The sequence below is a fragment of the Palaemon carinicauda genome, chromosome 5, assembly GCF_036898095.1.
Source record: "Palaemon carinicauda isolate YSFRI2023 chromosome 5, ASM3689809v2, whole genome shotgun sequence".
In the NCBI taxonomy this organism is placed as follows: domain Eukaryota; kingdom Metazoa; phylum Arthropoda; class Malacostraca; order Decapoda; family Palaemonidae; genus Palaemon; species Palaemon carinicauda.
Genome location: NC_090729.1, coordinates 147,416,784 through 147,441,783, shown reverse-complemented (window position 1 = coordinate 147,441,783; position 25,000 = coordinate 147,416,784). Strand labels below are relative to the sequence as shown.

The 25,000-nt window shown below is 34.4% G+C and overlaps 1 protein-coding gene across 5 annotated transcripts in view; it reads left to right on the top strand.

Moving 5' to 3' along the window:
• The window catches only part of LOC137641535 (uncharacterized), a 749,997-nt gene that overhangs the window by 606,741 nt on the left and 118,256 nt on the right, over positions 1 to 25,000 (top strand). For all 5 annotated transcript variants that reach the window (XM_068374188.1, XM_068374187.1, XM_068374186.1 and 2 more), the window contains exon 4: positions 3,385 to 3,529. In XM_068374188.1, coding sequence (XP_068230289.1) covers positions 3,385 to 3,529 — 145 coding nt within the window. The remainder of the gene's footprint in view (positions 1 to 3,384; positions 3,530 to 25,000) is intronic.

Below are 25,000 nucleotides of genomic sequence, written 5' to 3'. Positions count from 1 at the left end.
CTTCCCCTTGGACTCCTCAGGTAGAAGACCCGGGGATCACCAGCAATTGGTTGATTATCTACCAAATGTCTCCCGTCGTTGGAAACAGTAAAACTATTTATTGGATTTTAAGCCAATTCTCTCTCTCTCTCTCTCTCTCTCTCTCTCTCTCTCTCTCTCTCTGTGAAAATTGATTGATATTTTCTTTAAAAAATTCTAATCATATATATATATATATATATATATACATATATACATATATATATATATATATATATCTGTATCTGCGTGTGTAAAACTTGACTTGTATGATATTTGTTTTTACTTATAGATTTTAGATATACAGTATAATATGTATGCTGTATATTTGAATTACAGGAGGTATTTATAAATATTTAGTGATATGCATATTCAAGTGTGTCAGTGTCCTGCGTAAAGAAGGAATTCATAACAAAAAGTTGATGTATGAATATGCAAAAAAAAAAAAATAGATTGGAGAAGGATTTAATCCAATATGGAAGCATCGTATCGAGGTCCGGAGAGCTGCAATCCCTAGGTTATGCATTCTATATCTTCGACCTTTTTTTTATCATACATATTCAGGGCCCCCACAAAACTTCATACATAAATTAGTTGTTTCAACAATCCTTTCATACATTATCAAAATGGCTTCAGGTCTTATATTTTTGCATACATTCTAACTACCTGTTTTACTTCACTAATTTTGTGACTTGCCTTCTCTCTCTTCTTCCTTTTTTTTTTCTTTTTTTTAGTTACCTCAAGATGCTTATGAGAATCATCCACATCTATTCTTCCATCGCCCTTTTTTAACATTCATTACTACTTCTTCCTAGTTTTGATTTATCCTCATTACTTTTGCACTCTTCCTGCTATCTTTCTTGCTTCTCCTTTTGTTTGACTGTATCATCTAACCATCACCTATTATAGTTACTCCTAGATACTTTCAAGAAGTCTATTTTTTTTACCATCCATATTAGCATTTATTATTTCATCTTCCTTGTTTCTATATACCCTAAAAACCTTACTTGCGTAGAAAATGTTAACCATTTTCGGACAATTAAATAGCTTATGCAGTTTTCTTCATGGTTCTGATCAGTATAGTATCGTGTGCAATCATCACCCGTTCCACTATCCATTCCACCTACATCCACTAGTCTTTTTTTTATCGTTCGCATCACTCTCAACCATAAAGATGGTCATACATGGAAACTCATCACACCCGTGTTCACGCCAAACCAGTCACTCCCCAGGCTACATAACATCAACACGTTTCACTTCCAACATGAAATATTCTAATCTTTTTCAGTAATACTTTTATATAAACCAGTTATTCCCTTTGTCTTCAAATTTCTGGCACAACTTTTCCATAATAAACACTTAAGGCATGCACCATCTTCCTGTCTAATTCCGTATTTTTTTTTAATGTATCAGTTCGCGTGTGCCCTGAATACTTTCTCATTTAAAATCCTACCTTAAACGTTTCCTGTTATACTATGTAACATTATGCACCTGTCATTCTTAGTTTTCTATATCATCTGTTCTTTATACAACATAAAGAATATTTGTCTCGCCCATTCTTTTAAACCTTTGACTCATCCCGGCCTACCACACAAAGCTTGATTTATTTGATCATTCACTAAATTACGTTAAGCACCAACGTCCTCTGCAGCATCTACATTGGGAGCTCTAATGTTTATCATTACTTCAACCTCAAAATCGCCTTTCTTATTTCCTAAACAATAACTTCCACAAACAATCTCAGTCATATGATAACCCTTCCAAGGCTCGCAACACTGCTCTACATCCCTTCTTTCCTCTACATTCAAGAGATCTTCAAATACTCACTCCATCGACCAGAACTTCATTAACATACTGTACCCATTTACTTGGATCTTTTACTTTCATATAAAACTGCCAGTTTTCCCCTAGAGTCTTGTTCTCCTTATCTTCATTTCTTAATGACCATCTTTTTTTTTCTCGCTTTATTCTTAACTATCTTATCCTTCCTCTTTTATGCCTTCACATGCTCTTTCTTTTATGATGGAATGTACGTTCACTAAACCTAATATTTCCTCATTCCATCCCTTAATATTTTTATTATAACGTACTTTACTACCCTCCTTAGGCCTACAAACACATTCCAGTTTCCTGCTCTAACTTCCTTATTATCAATCGCTTATCTTGGTTATATTCACTGCAACATTTTCCCGTTTGACTTCCCCACTTGCATCTTCCTTAACTATTGCTTCAACTAGATAATAATTGTATAGGCCTCCAGCCACTTTTACCTTTATATCCACCAACTTACTCTTTCTTAAGCGTTTTGCTGACTTATTCTCTGGCAGTCTCTTTTCTTAACCATTGCAGGTAGCAAAATATACTATTTAATAATACTCTTCTTTGGAAACTCACTTCACATAATACCTTTCATCCCTTTCTATCACCTGCTTATTCATTCAAATCTCCTAGCACAGCTGGACGTTCATGTTCTCTAAAACCAAATGGGCACATATATAGAGCTCCCAGAAAGATGTTTCCATTGGGCTCTAGCTTTACTTGCTTATATCCTTCAATTTTACCTCCGTTCATGCTTCCTCTCTTTCATTTTGCAGTCCAACCCCTTCTAACTTTTACTTCAGTATAATTGCAAGGTTTTCCCCCAGTTAGGGGCTGCATGGCCTCACAAGCCCCAGCGCATGGCTATATATTCCAATTCATAAATCCAATCCTGAAGGGCTCTATTTCCTTCTTGTTCTACTTTTTTTTTTTTTTTGCCATATAAGCTACCTATCACAAGTTTCAAGCTATCCACACTGTTTTACCCTTACACTTCTTGAACTACAACATTTGTTTGTGTTCGTCCCTAAACTTTTCTTAGCTCTTTAAGGGCTACACTTTCCTGATCATAATACCTTTCAATTACCTCTCACGTGTCATACTGTGCCGCGTTGGGTTTTCTGCGCAAACAGTCCTTTTATATTATTCTAAACGTCTAGCTTGCTCTTATTGCCGTACTTTCTGTGGCAATTAATCTTTCGGAGTGTTTGTTTTGATACTGGTTTTTCCATTGTGTTTGTAAAAGCTTGCGAATATTAATGCCGACACATGATCCTGTGGCTCCATTTATTTTCCAATATGACAAAAAAAAAAAAGGCCAAAGTTGAACAGTGCTTTGATAAGAATCAATACTACCGTGAAACAAATAGTTATTTTTTTTTTTTTTTTGATAATTATTATTGATTCGATTTTTTTTGTATTGGTTGTCGAATTATACATGACTATTTTCTTTCATATAAATAAGTGCCAATTTCTGATTCCTGTGTACACAATAAAGTCTCACCGGATACGTTTAGCCCTCAATATTTATGTCTTTTCTTCCCACAGATAAATCCCCTTATCAAGTGCACGCTCTGCCCTTGTGCGAGTACGCGCTCAACGCTTGCGAACAGCTCCCTGGATGCATCAATTTGTACGAAAAATTCAGAGAGAGCTGTAGAGTGCGAGAAGACCAGTGCAGAATGGACGACACGTGAGTAGAACATATTGTGCCCACCTTTATTTATTGGACAGCTTGCGTTAACCTAACCTTTTTGAGTAGCTCTCTTCAGCCTTCTAGTCAAGGCCATTAAGTGAAGGGAATCAATGTGGTTGGTGGTTTCTTGGGTTGCGTGAAAGGCCATATAGTATCAGTGTTTTTAATATGAATAACTTTGACCGACATTGATGATTTCTTGCCGTATATTTCACTAGCAAACTTGAAAATTCGTTATTTTGATCACTGGCTTTAAACTTTACGTAATTACCTTCCTTCGTGTCCCTTCAAAATTTCTTAAGAGTAAATTTTTGTCCGTCAGTATATTAGTTATTTGTTTATTGATAACCTCCTCGTCTTGATTATAAAAGGACTTTGATAATAGGTTTTAGCTGTGTTGTACTGTATATAATGCATTCCCTTTTCTTAAAGGTTTATGTGGGCGCACACATCCTTACGTAGATCCTTCTATATGCCTCCCTTTTTTCTCTTATAAACTTATGCGCTATTCAAGAGAAAAAGAAAGGCTCCATAGATTTGAAATTTTGTTATATCCTCTCGTTCTTCTTTAGCATTACTTTCAATGTGCGAATGGCAGATTGCATCCTGGTCAAGATTCTTAGGCAGATTGTGTTGTACTAAGTTAGCGATTTTTTTTTTAGATTGATTTCAGAGGCAGGTCTTCTGTTAACTATTTAACTTTATAGAAGGACATCTTCGCTTTTTATTGTTTTTTTTTTATTGGATTTCCTTTTATAACAATTTGATATCGGGGTCAATGAGCTTCAATATCAGGATGCCATAACTCAAATTCAATCAATCAATCAATGTCAATGACAGACGAGACCTAATAGCCTGGAATATTTTTAATTCGTATTATCTGATTAGATTTCCTCAAAAACTACTTTAAAACGACACTGCAATTCTATATATAGAAATATATCTATAATATAAAGATTTCGTAGTGTGTAAACTAGACTTATTTTTCTCTGCATAGGTTTTCTCTATCTAGTCTTGCACTGTTGAATCAAAAGTCTCTTTTAATAGTAACACCTTTAATATTTAAACTTGTCCTTTTAATGTGTTCCGATGAAAAGGTCACAGCCTTGACATTTATAGGTACTATAAAATCGAAGCTGAAATCTAACATTCTTCCTCGTGCTTGTTCTTTCATAGGAAGCTGCATTTTCAAGCTACATTGGAAATGAGGAATTCAAAATTCAGCTGTTTTTAGTCTTCCTTTTAGTAGCCTTAGGGAATTTGATAATAAAACTGTAAATTAATGTGAATATATCGAAAAGAGAATATAAACATTAAAGATAACAGTGATATTAGTCTTCGTAATATATTGATGAAGATATGCTCGGGGCTACTTCCCAACTACCATTAGTAGCTTCAAATGTAGACTTCAATTCCAACCATAAAGCATTATGTGCAAACTTATAGATTTATGACAGTAGAAAAATCAAAATGGTTGAATTCCAAGCAAAGTTAAAATACGAACTCTTGTATTCGAACTTTTTCCTTATCTCTTTGATTTAGGAGTAGTGCGACCTTTCTATATATTTTCTAGGAAGACATTTCCTAAAGAGAGAATTTTTTTTTTAATTCTTCACAGATAGGCTATTTTTGTCTTCATATGCGCATTATTTTTTTTAAAGTTTATTAACATAAGATAGTTTTGTTTTTTTGCTTTGTATGAATTTATAAATTATATATGTAAGGTAAGCATATGTATATATATATATATATATATATATAATGTGTGTATATGTATATATGTGTATATATACATATACACAAAGACATATATATATATATATGTATATATATATATGTGTGTGTGTGTGTGTGTGTATCTAGTACGGGTGTATACATATAAATATATATATTACAACTCAAAGAGCTATGGAAAGAATAATGATGTAAAAAGCAACAAGAGACAGAAAAAGAGCAACATGGTTACGAGAGCAAACGAAAGTAGAGGATATTCTAACATGTAAGAAAAAGAATTGACATGGGCAGGACATGTAGTGGGAATGACAGATGTAAGGCCGTTACGAACACAACAGAATGAGTCCCTAGAGATTGCAAAAGCATCAGGGGAAGGAAAAGAGGATGATGAATTGACGAGCTAAGAGAAATTGTCACAGAAAGACCACAAACAGACACAAGTGGAAGGATATTTCTGAGGCCTTTGTCCTGCAGTGGACTAATTATGGCTGATGATTGATACACACACATACACACACACATATATATATATATATATATTTATATATATATATATATATGAATATATATATATATGTGTGTGTGTGTGTGTGTGTAGTTGCATATATATATATATATATATATGTGTGTGTGTGTGTGTGTGGGTGTGTGTACGCATATATATATATATATATAAATAAATATATACATATATATATATATATATATATGTACGCATATATATAGTTTTATTCGAGATAATCTTATATAAACGTATTGTGTATGTACGTGTTAACATATAAAGAATGCAAAGCATAAGAGGAATTGTCAGAAAGGTGGAAAAACGGTTTTGTAAGATTTATGATGCTTTTAGCTCTAATAATGTTAAACTGGTACACTGTTCTTAGTGAATAAGTAATAAGCAAAGTGTCGGGTATCTTGAAATCCATTTCCTGTAGCAAGCAATATTGCGTTTTACACAGGAGATTTATGTAATGAGCAACAGTAATTAAGAGGGGCCTGATTTGTAATTAGTCTCTTACAGTTATGTTTTACTAGATAATTTAACTTGCAATATGAAATCACTCGATACGAACGCAAAAAACAAGTAATTACCAATATGGCTACATGTACAAAAAAGTTGACCGGTTCCTGAATAACTAATAACTCCTATTTCCGGCGTCTGCGGCATTCTTATCCTACTTCTAAGTCTTCTCGGATAGTCCCTGGTCCACCCAGCTTGGCTGCAACTGCTCTTGGCGACTGCTTGCTGGTGGCATTTCAGTCTGTAAATGTCACACTGGAGCCGATTTATCTGGTCACATCCAATAGAATTCCTCAAGCGCGCCCTTGCAAAGGGCTGGCATGGGAGAGGACACAAGGGACGGTGAGGAGGGGAAGAGCGAAGCTGTCTGCAAAAGGTTTCGATCGTCCCCAGGGAACGAAGAGAAGAAAAATATATGAAAAAATAATTTAGAATGGTAAAGGATTCTCTCTCTCTCTCTCTCTCCTCTCTCTCTCTCTCTCTCTCTCTCTCTCTCTGTGCGGCTTGCACTCTGACCTTTTGAACATTCTTTATCTTATTCCAATGGTTAGAATCCAATTAGGGCATCCTTTGTCTGTAAAAGGGACACCATTTTGCCGTCATAAAAGCATTAATGTTAGATGCCCCAAATGAGAGAGTCTCTTTCGAGCACTTAGTTAAATTTGAATATATTCAGTTATTTATTTTCTTATGCTGCCAGCCTTATTTGCATATTTTTTTTTTTTAGTGAAGTTTGATATTGTTTGTAAATGTGTACTGTAAGGTATCCATTAATTTTTTTTTTTTAAATGTTACCAGAAACACAAGACGGAACAATTGTGGCTCATTATTCATTCTTCATTAGTTAGGGTCTCTCGTGTTCAGGTCATCAATACAATGGTGAAAAGAGACGTTCACTGTTCGGGAACCTGGGACCTTCCCGATGAATAGAATGTCATAGATATGATGATCTGCATTATTATAATTCTTTGGAAAATTTTGTGTGAGTTCCGTAACGTAATAACAATTTATAGATATGTTTGAGAAGCAAAAATACTTTTTAAAACTTAATTCTAATTTTTCATGTATATTATCCAGTATTAGGTAATTGAATCTCCATAAATTAATGTTTAAAATCATGGTAATTCGGTAAACCAGTGCTTTAATCGTTGTTAGATATCAACATTACCTTGATTGTAAATTAATGGAAGCAAAATCCTAATTGAATTACAGTGTAGCTACAAACAACAAAGCAACGCTCCTCATTTTTTTTTCTTTTATAAAAACAGTTAATTATTGTTTTGTGTATGTCAATCTTATGAATGATAAAATATGGTTTTTCATTGTTGGGAAATTTCTTACGGAGGTGGGTTGGAGAACTTAACAAATAAAGCAAAACAGACGAAGGGAACATTTAATTAAGCGCCTAAGAGAATGAAAGTCAGACCTTTCGTATTCGAGCAGAACTCTATCGAAATAAAGATCTGAAGTTACGTAAAATTATTAAAATCTTCAAGTATACCTTTGAGCACGAAATTCTTAGTCTTCCACTATAGTTAGTATCACAAACCTGTTTTGAAAATCAGAAAGAACAATAGTATACAGCTAAAATTTATATTCAGTAGAACTGAAATATGGTAAAATGTAAACAAAGTTAATTTGGGTCTAAAGAATTTTCAATTATGATGGCAAATTTCTTGGGATTATTTATTTGTTTGAGAAAAACAATAATATGAATCTCTCTCTCTCTCTCTCTCTCTCTCTCTCTCTCTCTCTCTCTCTCTCTCTGGGCTTATACGTTACCCAAAATGAAATTTTAAATTAATGACGCCCTGAATAAGCCTGTTGCCTTCAAGGCTCATTGGAATATGCATGAGCCTGCAATAAAGCATGTCGTTTTGGCATGGATAAGGGCTGGGGCCATCGGGGTATAGGGACCAGATATTTAACTCTTGCTGGCTTCCAAACAACGGTCAATTATGCCCTCATTGCAAGTGGTAGAACAAGGTGTATCTTGGCATTACAATATTCAATATTGCTTCAAGTGAGATGGCGAAAGATCACGCCAGTCAATATATATATATATATATATATATATACATTAGGTTAGTTTTGAAGGTTTAAAGACCGCTCTTAAATGGCAGAAGCAAGGGACAGTGACAGGCCTAGCATGTCAATGCACTAGAGACTAACCATATATACATATGATCAACGCCCAAGCTTCCTCTCCATCTAAGCTAGGCCCAGGGAGGGCCAGGCAATGGCTGCTGATGACTCATCGGGTAGACCTGTAGGCACCCTCAAATCCTCCATCCTTAGCTCACAAAGAGGATGGGGTAGCAGGCACTACTAGAAACTATCCAGTAGAATAAATTTTAGGTTTTTATTTGACAAAATATTTCGTGTTAAACATCACTTCAAAAATTAAGGTTACTTGAATGATGCCTTCGGTTGATACAATAGCATTGATTTTAGATTTGACCTAAAATGAAGATCATTGCCAGATAAAAGCATTCTTTTCCCATTATGAATTTATTAGTTAGTCAAGATGTAGGAAACCAGGCGTCCTTTTTTACGTCGCCTCACAATTCCATGATCAATATATGCTTTCTTTTAAACTAATTTAAGTTTCCAGGTACCGATACGTACTGCAAAGGACATGTGTTAAGATATACTGTTATTATTGACTTAAAGTGCACATTGAATTATGAATAACATATGTTCCCATATTCAAGGACAATGATCTTTTCCCTTAAGTCACTGGTTTCGAACAGGAATCATCTTTTAGAAGTTTTAAGCTTGCTATTGCTACTCCTGCTAAATCAAAGACAACTTATAAATCATTTTAGTCATTTTTGGCACTTATGCCACACTACTGGTTTTCTCTGTTAAGCTCAATGAGATAGGTGTGGTTGGTATTTAGGTTGGGGACTGTCAACGAATGGCAGATGTTGACGATAAAGCTGCAGTAGCTAGTTTAGAGGGAATGGAAATGAGGCTGGCTACCTTTTTATTAATCAATATTTAGAAACTTCAAGTACCTTGTGAGTTTGTTCTAGCATTTTTTTGATAGTTTCATAATTTCCTTCAAGCATTACCACCGTCTGGAGATGTAATGTCTGCCTGGAGCTCTTTTCACATATTTTGAATTTTGGATTTCAGATGGGTTCAAATACTCCTCCCGCCAATACCAAAATCCTCCTGGTAGGGTTCTATTTCAAATTTCTCACCAACTAAACCGCAAGTTTTAAAAGATGAAGCGAATTCATGTTGAAGCTTTTATGATAGTTTGAGGTATTTATTTTAGTTTTAAAGATTATCTGATGAGGTATAGCATTGTTTTCAATGCCTTTTCTCGATTGAAAATAAAGTTTTAAGAATAGTAAATATGATTAAAATCGGAATGCGGGGTTGTGTGCCAAGTATAAGTGCGTTTAATATTTCATCTGATGGTTTACTCATATATTGGATCGGAGAAAAGGTAGGTAAAACTGTTTAATCAAAACACAGTGGATGAGCTTAAATTATAAGTAGAATAACTGAAAGTAAAGAAAATAAAAGTCAGGATATAAATGCCATCCTGAGACTTGGTTTTCCCAATCGAAGCGTAATTGCATGAAATGGCTCAAGCAGAGCACACAGTTTACATGATGTAGTTGTGTATAACATGTAATTATTTTTTAAAATGTCGATTAATGAACATATTGAAAGCGACTTTACTATACTTATTAAAGTAAGACAGACATGAAAAAAAATTCCTGCCAGTGATTATACAGAATCATTATATCTATGCAATTTTAACTCCCTTTAAATTGACTGATGGTATTGGCAAGATGCCATGTTAGTTTGTCAGTATTCGTTTATTTGATTATTCATTAACATTAATTATGTTATTTATTCATGTATGTATGCGTAATATTGTTTATTTCTGTATGTTTTTGCTTATGCATGTACGTGTCTTCATGTTTATACGTACTTTTGTATCCGAATTTTTTAATGTTTTTACGAAGACAGTTTGTCCATTTTATTCTTGTATGATTTCCTTTTGTATAGAAACGAGTATTCCCGAAGGAATTTAAACACTGAAACATAGACTACACTGCATTCTCAACTTTGCCCACTTGTTGATATCTGATGACGTTAAACTAATATTGTTTTTTTTTTTTTTTCTTTTGAATTTTACACTCATTACTTTTAAATCTATTGCTATCGTATCGATTCCTTTCTAAATTAATTTTTCAATGGAAATTTTAAACCTGTCGTTATATTTTATTCTCAATAAAACTTTTTACCTCAAGGTTAAATGCAGCACCATTACTTATCGTTTTGCTCAAAACTTATTTTTTACACGTATGACGGTTTATTCCATATAATTAAATGGAATTATGAATATTTTGATTTATCTTCATGTAAGCTTTTATGTTGATTGTTTTCTAAATAAAACAACCCAATAATCGAAGAAACAATGACGAACGTTTATGGAAGACAGAGAAAAAAAATCTGAGAATATTTTCCATATTCCAGGGTACATATAAGAAACCAAAATCCTTAGATCACTGAATCTGAAAAAAAAAAAATCTTTATTTGAAAATATTTCCATTTACAAGAAAAAAAAAATCAAACCCTTGCAAACAAAGAATTCTGTGCATTTTTTTTCTTTATTATTACTTCTATAAATTCTGGAATATTACCCCCAGAATACTTACAAGATTATTAGTAGAATGTGGCATAAAGAGGCAAAACCTGGTGAATGGGAGTTATAAGTGTTGGTTAAAATGGCAAAAAAGGAGACTGACTGCAATCATTACCTCAGATGTTATGAAAATATATAGTATGTTTATTTTAATGAGACGAGAGAAAGATTGAAAAAAGTTGAGAGACTAACAAGCAGGATTTCGAAAAGGTAGAAGTTGTAGTGACCAAATTTTCATTTTGAGACATGTACAGCAATGCGTAAAATATAGAAATTAATTTTTATGGTATATCTGGACTATGAAAAAGCCTCTGATAATGTGCACCGGCCAATTATGTGGAGAGCAAGACAGGAGAAAAATACTCGAAACAAAGTAGAATATATGAATTAAAACACTTCTTCAGAATAGACTGATCACCAAAAATCTTACAAGACTTTCTGAATAAGCTATTTGTTTTTTGCAATTGAAGAAGGCACAAACCTAATGTGTTTCTCTAATGTAAATTTTCTGTCGAGAATCGCACCTAAAATTTTAAATGTCATACAGTGTTGAAAAAAACATTATCAATGTTTAGATTCGATGTTAAAGAGCAACTGTCCTTGACCTATTTAAAATCATACTGAGTTGTGTTAGGATCCAACTTCATGACCCATAATTTGCACCATGCACTGATTTTAGCTAGATCTCTATTAAGGGATTCAACAACCCCAGATATACATTCAGGAGAAGGAATTGATGCATAGAGTAGCATCATCTGCGTATGCAACGAACTTGTTTTGAAGGCCAAGCCACATGTCATGTGTATTTACCATGAAAAGTTATGGGCAAAGAACACTACCTTGAGGAACACCAGATATCACATTCCTATACTCACTGGTGCTCATCGACAGCAACTCTTAGCGATCTATTACTTAAAAATGAAAACATTATGCTAAGAAACGACCCACCCACTCCCAATTGCCCGAGTTTGAAACAAGGGCTTCATGATTAACACTGTCAAAGGCAGCATTAAAATCCAGGCCAATCACACGAGCTTCCTGACCACAATCACAGGATTTCTGTACAGCTTTGAAGATTGTAAGAAGGGCATCACATGATCCAAGGCCTTTACGAAAGCCAAATTGCAATCTAGGGAACAGATGATTGCCTTCAAAGGCATCCTCTTTCTCCAAACCTCATCCTTCTATACCATCCTTCAACTTATCACGCCATATGATGACATCCTTCATCTTATCTCGCCATCTAATTATCTGCCACCTCCTTGATCTTCTCCCTTTAACAGGTTCTTTTCGAGCCCACCACACTCAATCTTCACCATCCATTCTCAACACGTGCCCACACCATCGCAATCATGACACTTTTTTATCATTTCTGTAATTTTTACTACCCCTGTCATTCTTTTTATTTTATAATTTTTCAATCTTTCAAGCAGTGATATTCCTATAATCCACATCGGCATTCTCATCTTTATTCTCTAAAGCTTTGCTTCTTCTTAGCATTTTCGTATCACATACCACTCCTGCTACCCCCCCCCCCCCCCTCTACTTTCCCCATGCTACTTTTATGCTATTTACCACTTCAGCCTCATATTCTCCCTTCTGACTTATAATAGACCCCAAGTATCTAAGTTGTTCTACATGGTTTATAACTGAGCCTCTACTTTCATGAATGGCTATCCTGTCCCTACCTTCCTTACTGCTCACCATAGCTTACCCTTGAAACACCCCTTTCCAAAGACACTTGCTACTTCTCTGTAATTCTTCCTTATTTTCAGCAGTAATCATCACATCATCTGCATATAGCAACTCCCACAACTCCATTTCCGATCTCTTCACCTAACACATCCAAAACCAGCACAAATAAAAACAGGCTTAATGCTAAACCCTGGTGTAATTTAACACCAAATTCAAAGGTTTCTGTTTCTCCATTACCTGTTATTACTTTCGTCTTTCTTTTGTATATCATCTGTACCATTCTAACCAACTGTCTATCATCTTATGGGTGTCCTTTATACAATCTTAATCTGCGATTCCTTCTATTTTGCTGCATCCAAACTCTTGCCGTTTCCCCAAATTCCTTTCACTTCGACATAATAGAATTGAAGTCTTCCTTGGAAAAGACAAATCTTTGAGAAGACTGTATAATATATATATTGCATCCAGCTCTGGAAAACTAAAGCTTCAGTTGGCATGAGAGCGGTGAGAGGAAACGACTTTGTTGTGGTCTTTCCACATTGCAAACTCTAAGAGGATGAAATCACAGTAAAAAAGAGTTTTGGTTTATGTTGTTAGTGCCTGGTTGGCTCGAAATATATTCCTATATCCCTGGTATTCCTCTCTCTCTCTCTCTCTCTCTCTCTCTCTCTCTCTCTCTCTCTCTCTCTCTCTCTCTCTCTCTCTCTCTCTCACACACACACAAAATGGTAGTGGTAAATCCTCTTTCAAAGGAGGTCAATGTTACCTTGAGGTGCCTTCATTCAAAAGGATTTCAGGCTGTATAGTGAATACTGTTCTTCTCAAAACATTAGTCAACATATCAACTGCTTTGCATATTTCCCAGTGTGTACAATATAGCTTTGATATATATATATATATATATATATATATATATATATATATATATTTATATATATATATGCTGTGTATATATATACAGTATATATATATATGTATATGTATATGTGTATGTATACTTTTATAATATATATACATATATATATATATATATATATATATATATATATATACATATATATGTGTGTGTGTATATATATACTGTATATACATTATATATATACATGTATATGTATACTTATATAATATATATACATATATACATATATATATATATATATATATATATATATACAAACCTCTAGAGATTGTTAATGAATATGCGTACTTAGTACAGATAGTGTTTTCCCAGGACATGAGACCAAGATTGTAGGAAGAATAAGCATGGGATAGAGAGCTTTTGGCAAAGAGAATGGGATTAGGAAATGTAGAATGCCACTCTCTTTAAAACGAAAACTATTTAATTAGGTGATCATACCAATATTAAAATTTGCATAAGTAAATTGTAGCCTTACTAAAGCCTTAGAAGAGAAGGTAGTTACAACTCAAAGAGCTGTGGAAGAATAATGAGGAGAAAAACATAAGAGAAAGGGAAATAGCAATATGGCTACAAGGGCAAACTATTGTAGAAAATATTCTAATAACATGTGAGAAAATTAAATGGACAAGGGCAGGACCTATTGTGATAATGATATATAATAGATGGATATTAATAATAACAGAATGAGTGCCAAGAGATTGCAAAAAAACAGGGGAAGGAACAGAAGACGATGGATTTTTGAATTAAGAGAATTTCCTGGTATAAACAGTAATGGAAAGACCATAAACAGACGCAAGTAGAAGGACATGTCCGAGACCTTTGATTTTCAGCAGTTGACTAGTTAAGGGTGATATATATATATATATATATATATATATATATATATATATATTATATATATACATGTATGTATGTATGTATGTATATATATATATATATATGTGTGTGTGTGTATATGTATGTATGTATGTAATATATATGTGTGTATGTATGTATGTAATATATATATATGTGTATATGTATGTATGTATATATATATATATGTATGTATATATATGTATGTATATGTATATATGTATATATATGTATGTATATATATGTATATATATGTATGTATTTATATATATGTATATATTATTATTATTATTATTATTAAATGCTAAGCTACAACCCTAGTTGGAAAAGCAGGATGCTATAAGCCCAGGGGCCCCAACAGGGAAAATAGCCCAGTGAGGAAAGGAAATAAGGAAATAAGGAGATAAGGAAAAATAGAACATTTTAGGAATAGTAACAATATTAAAATAAATATTTCCTATTTAAAATATAAAAACTTTAACAGAACAAGAGGAAGAGAAACTAGATAGAAAAGTGTGCCCAAGTGTACCCTCAAGCAAGAGAACTCTAACCCAAGGCAGTGTAAGACCATGGTACAGAGGCTATGGCACTACCCAGGAATAGAGAACAATGGTTTGATTTTGGAGTGTCCTTCTCCTAGAAGAGCTGCTTACCATAGCTAAAGAGTCTCTTCTACCCTTACCAAGAGGAAAGTAGCCACTGAACAATTACAGTGCAGTAGTTAACCCCTTGGGTGAAGAAGAATTGTCTAGTAATCACAGTGTTGTCAGGTGTATGAGGACAGAGGAGAATCTGTAAAGGATAGGCCACACTATTCGGTGTCTGTGTAGGCAAAGGGAAAGAACCGTAACCAGAGAGAAGGGTCCTATGTAGTACTGTCTGGCCAGCCAAAGGACCCCATAACTCTCTAGCGGTAGTATCTCAACGGGCGGCTGGTGCCCAGGCCAACCTACTACCTATAAATTATATAATTATATGTATATATGTATATATATGTATGAATATATATGTATGTATATATATGTATGTATGTATATATATGTATGTATGTATATGTATATATATGTATGTATATATAGATGTGTGTATGTATATATATAAATATAAATATGTATATATATATATAATGAAATATATATATTATTATATATATTATATATACATATTTATATATATATATATATATATATATATATATATATATATATATATATATATATATATACATATATATATATATATATATATATATATATATATATATATATATATATATATATATCGACTGAATATTAATGGAAACAATTTTTTCTTAATTTACGAAGAAAATTGAAAAATTTAAATGTTGCATTTTTTTTCTTCATTTTCTTTATACCTCACCTCTTTCATAGCTACATTTTGATATCGTTTTCCGAGGGTCGCTCATTGGACTTTACTTCCGGATTCTGCAACTCTCTTGGAAATCATTTGTGAAGCTTTTCCAAGAAAAGACCCGAAGACGTAATCCTCCCCGGCTTGTTAGCATTCATTACACTGTTTACCTATCGCCATATTAAATCTTGACAAAGTCTTTTGTTCCAAATGTCACTTCCTGGTGCCGACGAGAAACTGGAGCGTAAATATGGTTGAAAATGTTTTGAAGCTTTTGTGATAACCAGTGTCTATTCTTTGGGAGAGATCCTATTTAACGACCTTTGAAGATCATTAGCATTGACATTTAAGAGATTTGAACAATAAAGTAAGACTTTTTTTTAAAGAAGTGGTATTACTTTATTGCATGTTTTTTGGAAGATCGTTTTGAAAGAAAAATCATCAAATAATATTTTAAATATCGTCGTCAAAATTCTTGCTATGGAATTAATTCGAATTTAGTTTTGTAAAAATCTTTTGTATCTGTTAATTGTTACGTTCTCATTGGTTTGTCAATAAAGAATTTCTTGGCGTACCAATAACTGATTGTTTAATTCAAATGCGGTAGTTAAATTTTTATCAAAAAAATAGTGCAGCCATTAGTTTGGCTTAGATATCACATTCATCAACATACTTTTAGAATGAATTTCTTTGGTACACTTGCGAGTCAAGATAACAACATGGGAGTAAAATGTGCGATATTATGTGATGAGGAATCCTTTATCGCAAAACTCCAACTCTCTTCTACCATTTTTACTGAGAAATCTGCAGCCACAGTAGTTGCTTTAGTAGTTGTGCAGAAGGAAAAGTGTTTTGAAGCTTTGAAAAAGAATTTAAACTTTTTGTGCTCTGATTCTAAAGTCTTAGTCTCCGGATTGGGTCTTCCGTCTGCTGGTTGGACATAAATCTGTATTTAGGATTCTGCATAAGAATAAAATAGCAGGCAGGGAAGTTCGGTGTGATAAGACGTAATCTTGTAAATAAAAAGGTCTCAAGCTGTGTCAAGAAGAACCATGAAAAATTGTATATCAGGTATATTTTGTTCCTGTAAAATTTTATCATCATTTAGATTGCCTACCAGGTGCTACTGTGTTGAAACACAGTCTGGACAGCCCATTTAGGGACGAATTACCACTTAGATGGCAAGGGCATCTCAAGATAGTTTATTTACAAGACGCCAAGATTTCTACCGGATAAGGGTATATTTGATAAATGCACATACAGCTTATTTATATTTTTTCTATGATAGCGAACCCCCCTTTTTAAGATTTTATTATACTGATTTGTAATTTTAGAATATGAAAAGGCTGTGAAGAAATTATTAAGCTTCAGTGCTTGGCCTTATGGACTAAACAACGTGATATAATCCATTATTCTAAAAATAATTTCAGAATTTCAATTTCGTATCAAATAAAAGCAGGATTGTGGTTGCCTATTGGAAACGTCCCTGTCTAGCGATCTACCGGACTGAGGTTTCGAGTCCTGCTCATGCCCAATAGTTTTTTGTAGCGTCTGTAACATCACAATCTTTGTGAGCTAAGGATGATGGGTTTGGGGAAGCCTATAGGTCTACCTGCTAAGTCATTAGCAGCCATTGTCTGGGCCTCTGTGGTCCTAGCTTGGATGGAGAGAGGGCTTGGTCGCTGATCATATGTATATATGGTAGTCTCTAGAACATTTTCACTATCCATTGCTTATGTCATTCATGAGCGGCCTTTAAGTCCGTGAATTCTCTCTACTTTAGATACTTGGGTTGTGATCAGAAGTTCATACTTCAGTAGTAGATTTTGTCATTTAGAAGAGCCGTACACATTGATTTGTCTTTTAGAAGAGTCGTACAATGTATAAGTGATTTGTTTTTTAGAAGAGTCATACAAATTGTTTCGTCTTTTAGATGAGTCGTACAATGGAACATTGATTTGTTCTTTTGGAAGAGTCGTACACATTGATTTGTCTTATAGAAGAGTCGTGCAATGTATAAGTGATTAGTTTTTTAGAAGAGTCGTGCAAATTGATTCGTCTTTTTGATGAGTCGTACAATGTAACATTGATTTGTTTTTTTGGAAGAGTTGTGCACATTGATTTGTCTTCTAGAAGTGTCGTACAATGTATAAGTGATATGTCGTTTAGAAGAGTCGTACAAATTGATTTGTCTTTTAGATGAGTCTTACAACGTAACATTGATTTGTTTTTGTTTTTTTAGAAGATTCGTACACATTGATTTGCCTTTTAGAAGAGTCATACAATGTAACATTGATTGTTTTTTATTAGAAGAGTCGTATACATTGATTTGTCTTTTAGAAGAGTCGTACAATGTAACATTGATTTGTTTTTTAAGAAGTGTCGTATACATTGATTTCCCTTTTAGAAGAGTCATACAATGTAACATTGATTTGTTTTTTAAGAAGTGTCGTATACATTGATTTCCCTTTTAGAAGAGTCATACAATGTAACATTGGTTTGTTATTTAAGAAGAGTCGTACACATTGATTTGTCTTTTAGAAGAGTTTACATAGTCCTTGTATGAAAAATATGGAGAAGTATGTGTTCTATACAGTGAGATTAATGACCTTTTTAAGAGTTCTATGACTATCAATAATTGTGGTGCGCGATGACTGAACTCTGTTATAGGTCACGTGTGTGAAGTCTGATTTATGACGTGTTATTAGCTTATTGGTGACACTATATTTTCATAACAGTGGAGAATTCCACAAAATCCAACAATTCAGCATATTGACAGAGCAACATTGCATTACTTACCAAGGGGTAAGCAGTACCTCTCGAGGAGTCATTAGAATAAGGTACTCGTCTGAGAGTATCGGGCTGTGTAAAGTGTATTCACAAACCTTTTTGTAATAAAGTGAAAAAACCCTTGTAGTCCATGGGCCAGACCAGATACTGGTACCATCTGTGAGGGCAAAAGGTTACCTCTACTAAGTTGTTTATGGGGTTAATATAAGTAATTTGATATGTGATAACCTTTGCACAGAAGCAGCTTTTCTTACTTTTTTTCATATAACAATTTTTTGGGGACGGCACCTTTGCTAAATGTGCAAAATCGTTCAATATTATATGAAAATTTATGTTACTGGACATTACATAATGTTACCAGAATTATTTGGTTGATCATAATCGTGCTGAAGAATGCAGCTTTCAACTTTCAGCTTTCAGCATTTCAGTTTTCAGCTATTTCAGTTTTCAATGGAAACATTGCTGCTTCCAGGGAGACCGGTGAATTAGAAAAACTTGAAGCTTTCAGGTATGGAACTTAAGCTAAATTTATTTCAGATACCACCCTTGCATTAAGCATCATATGTATTTAAATAGTTAAGTTGTTTTACTTAAGTATAACTAATACTAGGAAATTGAGACTGAATAACATTTTCCGGTTTCAATTATCCCATGCCGATAGCAGTAACATAATTCAAGGGAATTGGCCATAATAGATAAGAAGTGACGTTGTGCTCTTGAATGTATAGATGTCAACACAACTGCAGATCTCCTTGTTGCAAAGGAAAAGAACCTTGTCTGGTTATTTACTAAAATGTCTGTCCGCAAAGATCAAACCATTAGCAGTTTTACCAGTTTCAACATCCAGATCCATGACCAAGTTGCTTGCCAATGATCAGTGCTCCTGTGACAGAATTGTCTACTGTGCACGAAGTGTTGAACCAGTCACTGAACATCATGGAATGTCTATAGTTGAACAAAATCGTCTGTGTGTTCGACCAAGCACTGCAAGCCAATTCAGCATAAATAGTATGGAAGCATGAGAAATTCAGCAGCATTGTCATCAGGATGTGGGTGTTCCATACAATCTGCAATTTGCTCCCCATGTTGGGTGAACGGTTTCAGAATGCAGGGCTGAGAGACCTTTGTGTGGAGTCGGGCGTGATCGCTGAAGGATCTGTAACTGTTGTGATGGATGGCTGCAAATACAACTATGTAGTCAGACTTTAAACTTGTCTATGAGGCTCTGATGAGGATTGCCTGGAGAGTCTTCCTTCCATGGCTAGAGATCACACATCCTGGAGAGACTCATTACCTAGAAGAAGCAATAAAGAGTGTTGCCAGCTTCCTTGAAAATGTGTCTGGGGCATCACTCACAGAACTCCTAGAGACAACAGCATGCACCTCTATCATGGAGCTCTTCTAAGCCTAAATGGACTCTCTCAGAGAACGACAGGGTCTTTTCGCATTCTGGGTATCCTCTTTGGACATGACGGAGATCATGCTGGGACTGCTTAGGGCTTCTTAAGAAGGGGACTGGATGCTTCCCCTTGCCTCTATCCGACAGATGATCCCTTAATGCTTTACCTACGACAAGCTCAACTACACCTGCTTCCTGCCTATTACTATACCATGATGTCGAGACTACCTGTTGATTACCCTGAAGTACATGCACACATGCAAGGTGGATTCTGTGTCCAGATTGGTAACAGGAATCCATTTGGGCGAATACCTGTGGACCAAACTATTGAAAAGGCTGTCAATAGGGACACACACACTTCTGGAGGAACAGAAGGCTTCAGACTAAAACCTAGAGCTATCACCAAGTACTACATAACGTCTGAGTACCGGAGTGCCTACCTGCGGCAGCTGAGGGACATGGAATGTCAAAGTGAATCTCATGTCAATCACCCAGATCTACAGTTGCCCATGTTCAGAAGAGATGCGGCTGACGTTCAATCACTTGTTGAGCTCATGGAAACCTGCTGGTTGAATCCATTCAGTCCAGATCATGCAGTTTTTAACTTGCCAACTGTCACTGGTGTAGCAAGTGATCTCCTTGATGCTTACAGGATAGGAGAGGAAGCGTACCAATCTTTTAAAAGAGAACTACTGGAGCCAAATCCACCTACAATTCAGTTCTTTGACAGGGGCATCCAGTTCAGGAATATTGCGCCAAGCCATAACATCCAGCAATGGCGGAAACTATTTTGCAGCTCTGCTAACAAGACAAATCTGATCAAGTTCTTGGTAGACAAATGGAAAAGATCAAAATATAGGGAGAAACTCCAAAACAAGATTTTGTATGTCACCTGTGAGGGTGTCTGTTTCAAGATGGGTAAAGACCAATGGGAAAAGGTTGCAGAGCTCAAATCTTCTCAAGAAGAAGCAGACACCCGCTTGTTGCTCCATGCTCTCAACATAGCAGAGTCTGGTTACAAGGCTGTGATCATTACTTCTGAGGACACAGATGTGTTGGTGTTGTGCTTGGGCTTGAGCAACCGCATCCCATGTAGCAGATATCAGAAATACAAACTAGGACAAGGTTCCTTGTTATTACTAAGCTTAGGAACTCAATGGGAAGCATTATATGTGACGCTCTGGTTGGCATGCATGCTTTCACTGGTGGTGATACCGTCAGTGCATTTTCAGGTCGTGGAAAGATGGGTACCTTCAAGTTTTTGAAGACTGGAAATACCTTCTAGGAGGCATTCACTAAGCTTGAAAGTTCATGGAATGTATCCGATGACCTGTTTCAGAAGCTGCAAGAGATCACGTGCCATATGTATGCACTGCACTCGCACAACAGACATGAACATACTTCGCTATCAACTCTTCTATGCCAGACTTGGTGAAGTCGAATCCAGTTAGCTCCCACCTTTTGAGGATTGACTCTCAGTGCATGTTGCCCATGCCAAATAACAGGCTACCATATGCAGATGGTCTCTGCAGACTCGACCTTTTGTACCAAATCCCAAGGACCATGGGTGAACCCAGACGATGATGGAAAGCTGGTCATCAACTGGATGCACGGTTCACCAGCACCAGATTCGGTGCTATAGTTTCTCTTCTGCAAGTGTATGAGATCCTGCAAATTACCATATTGCACATCTCACAAATATGTGCAAGCTACAAACCTGCACCAACCGAGTTAGGAAGAGCCAATTGTGTAACTAACAGACTCTGATGTAGACGATGATGGTGACTGAATCACAAGTGTTGTAATATAGTTGGAAGTTTTGACTTTACTAACAATGATATCGGCTTAATTTAGATTAAGTCAAAGTATGTTGAGTCGAACAAACTAGTTATTGAAATATAATGAACCAAGTCTAGTATACCAGCTGTATTATAAATGATGCCGCAAGATTCACCATATAAGTTCACACTAATTACCGCTAAGTAGGTTTCCGCATATACAGTAAAATCTGCATTGTATTCTAAAATAAAGGAGTAATTGAACTATATGGCGTATCACGTTATTTAGTCGTCAACTTATAAAATGCAACATGGTTGACTTGTTGACTACAGGAAACTTAGCAGTAGGAAATAATTTATCAAGAAAAAAAACCGAAATTACTGACCAAATGCTCTGCAAATTTGTCGAAAGCAGCCTGATTATTAATGCATAACTGAGAATATGTACTTAGGCTAGTATGTAGGGCCGTTATATGTATTTATTGGTGATTAGTAAATCGTGGGTGGACACAATGACATAAAAGATGATGCTCGGAGAAAGTGTCTATTTGAGTGGAACCGATGTTGGGTCTGTTTATTCAAGAGGTGATTACCAGTAATAAGCTGCCACTCTGCAAGGGTTGTCATGTTAAATTGTGATCTAGTGGTATACACCAATAAAATAATAGAAACCAGAATTTGCCCACCTAGGTGGTACCAATACGTAAAATTTTGGGTCTTGGACCAAGGGCTATTGATCCGATATCTCATCATCCAGTGACATGGGACAAGAGTCGAACAATGTAACATTGATTTTTTTTTTCTTCTTCTTTTTTTCTAGAAGAGTCGTACACATTGATTTGTCATCTAGAAGAGTCGTACAATTTTTTAGAAGAGTCGTATACATTGATTTGTCTTTTAGAAGTCATACAATGTAACACTGATTTTTTTTAGAAGAGTCGTATGCATTGATTTGTCTTTTTGAAGAGTCTTACAATGTAACATTAATTTGTTTTTTAGAAGAGTCGTACACATTGATTTGTCTTTTTTAGAAGAGTCGTACAGTGTAACATTGATTTTTTTTAGAAGAGTCGTATACATTGATTTGTTTTTTAGAAGAGTTGTACAATGTATCATTGATTTGTTTTTTTAGAAGATTCCTTCACATTGACTTGTCTTTTAGAAGAGTCGTACAATGTAACAGTGAATAGTTTTTTAGAAGAGTCCTTCACATTGATTTGTCTTTAAGAAAAGTCGTACATTGTTTTGGAATAACAGAATAGTTGATGATAGAATAGCAGAATAGTTGATGAAACATTGAATATTTTGATGATCTTCGCCATTTCATGAATAAGCGGCTTCGTGTAAAGTCAAATATCATAGGAAATTTTGTAACTTCTGTGGAAGAAATTTTTTGTTACAATTCATTCCATGAATATTCAATTCTGAAGTCTTGTACGTTTTCGTTGATAACAGAACAATGGTGTCAATCTAAGTGAATTTACAGGTGGAATCTCAAACAAACAATTAGACCTGTTGAGGATCATCATCAAATGTCTGCTGCAGTGTTCATATTTCCCTGTCAGTTGTTAAAAAAGAGCGTTGTTGAATCTATTTGACATAGACTTTTTAGATTATTATTCTTCTTATGGTACAGTACTTTTTCGATACATAGTAATTTTAGATCCGAATTGTCTTTTGTTTGTTTCCTGGATTTGATGGGAAGGACACGGCCCAGAATAAATAGCCCTAGGGAAGTTAAGCAGTTTAAAAACACTTTAATGGATAATTAACACTTATTCTACATATTCCCCGACATATTTTTGATAGCTTGTCTCCTCGAATTTATTGGGGTATATATATATATATATATATATATATATATATATATATATATATATATATATAAATATATATATATAATATATATACTTATATATACATATATATATACAGTATATATATAAATATATATATATATACACAGTATATATATAAATATATATATGCATATATATATATATATATATATATATATATATATATATATATATATATAATGTTCTAATAGGGCTTTAGTAACGCTCAAAATTCTGATGCCTTAGAACATAAGCTACGTACAACTCAGAGTTATGGAAAGAATAATGATGGGAATAACACTTAAGAAACGGAAAAGGGGCATCATTGATGAGAGAGCAAACTAAAGCAGGGGATATTCTAACAACTTGTAAGAAAAAGAAATGGTCATGGGCAGTGACAGATAATAGATGGACTTCAAGAATAACAGAATGGGTCCCTAGAGATTGCATAAGAAGCAGTAGAAGGAAGAGAAAACGATGGATTGATGAACTAGGACATTTTTTCGGGTGAGGACTGGCATAGAAAGATGCATGCAAGTGGAAAGACTTGTATGTATCAGGCCTTTTTTAAGCAGTGGACCAGTAACGGCTGAGGATATGTATATATATATATATATATATATATATGTATATATATATACAGTATATATGTATATATGATATACATACATATACATACATATATATATATATATATATGTGTGTGTGTGTGTGTGTGTGTGTGTGTATGTGTCGTACTTAGGCTTGTTACTTTACGTTTCTAATGAGCAGATATCTCAGTGGTGTTCAAGAGTTGAAAACGGCATAATTCTAATTGGAAAATAGGACCACCTGATAGTTTCTAGGATCAGAGGAAAACTGCACTGTTATTATTGGGCATGGACACATGATACAAGTCACTTTCTTCTTTTTTTTTTCCGTGGTTCTATATCAGGACTATAATAGTTGTCGCATTTCAAAGAATCTTGAAACTAAGAATAAAGAAAGTAACTCAAAATTAGTGTCGATGCCAAATAATAAATTAGGAAACGTGAATGCTGTTTCGGAGCTCAGATTTTCTGTGGGAAATGCTGTCTTCCATTCTTGGACGCATCTAAAGATATCGTCTATTCATTATATATATATATATATATATATATATATATATATATATATATATATATATATGTGTGTGTGTGTGTGTGTATGTATATTCATGTATATATATAATATATATAGTGTGTGTGTGTCTGCATATATATAGATATAGATAGATATATAGATGTGTGTATATATGAGACAGGAAAATAACATGGATACGAAAGCAAACTAAAGTTAGATGACATTCTAACGATATGCAAGAAAACGAAATGAACATGGGCAGTACAAATAATGAGAATAACCAATAATAGAA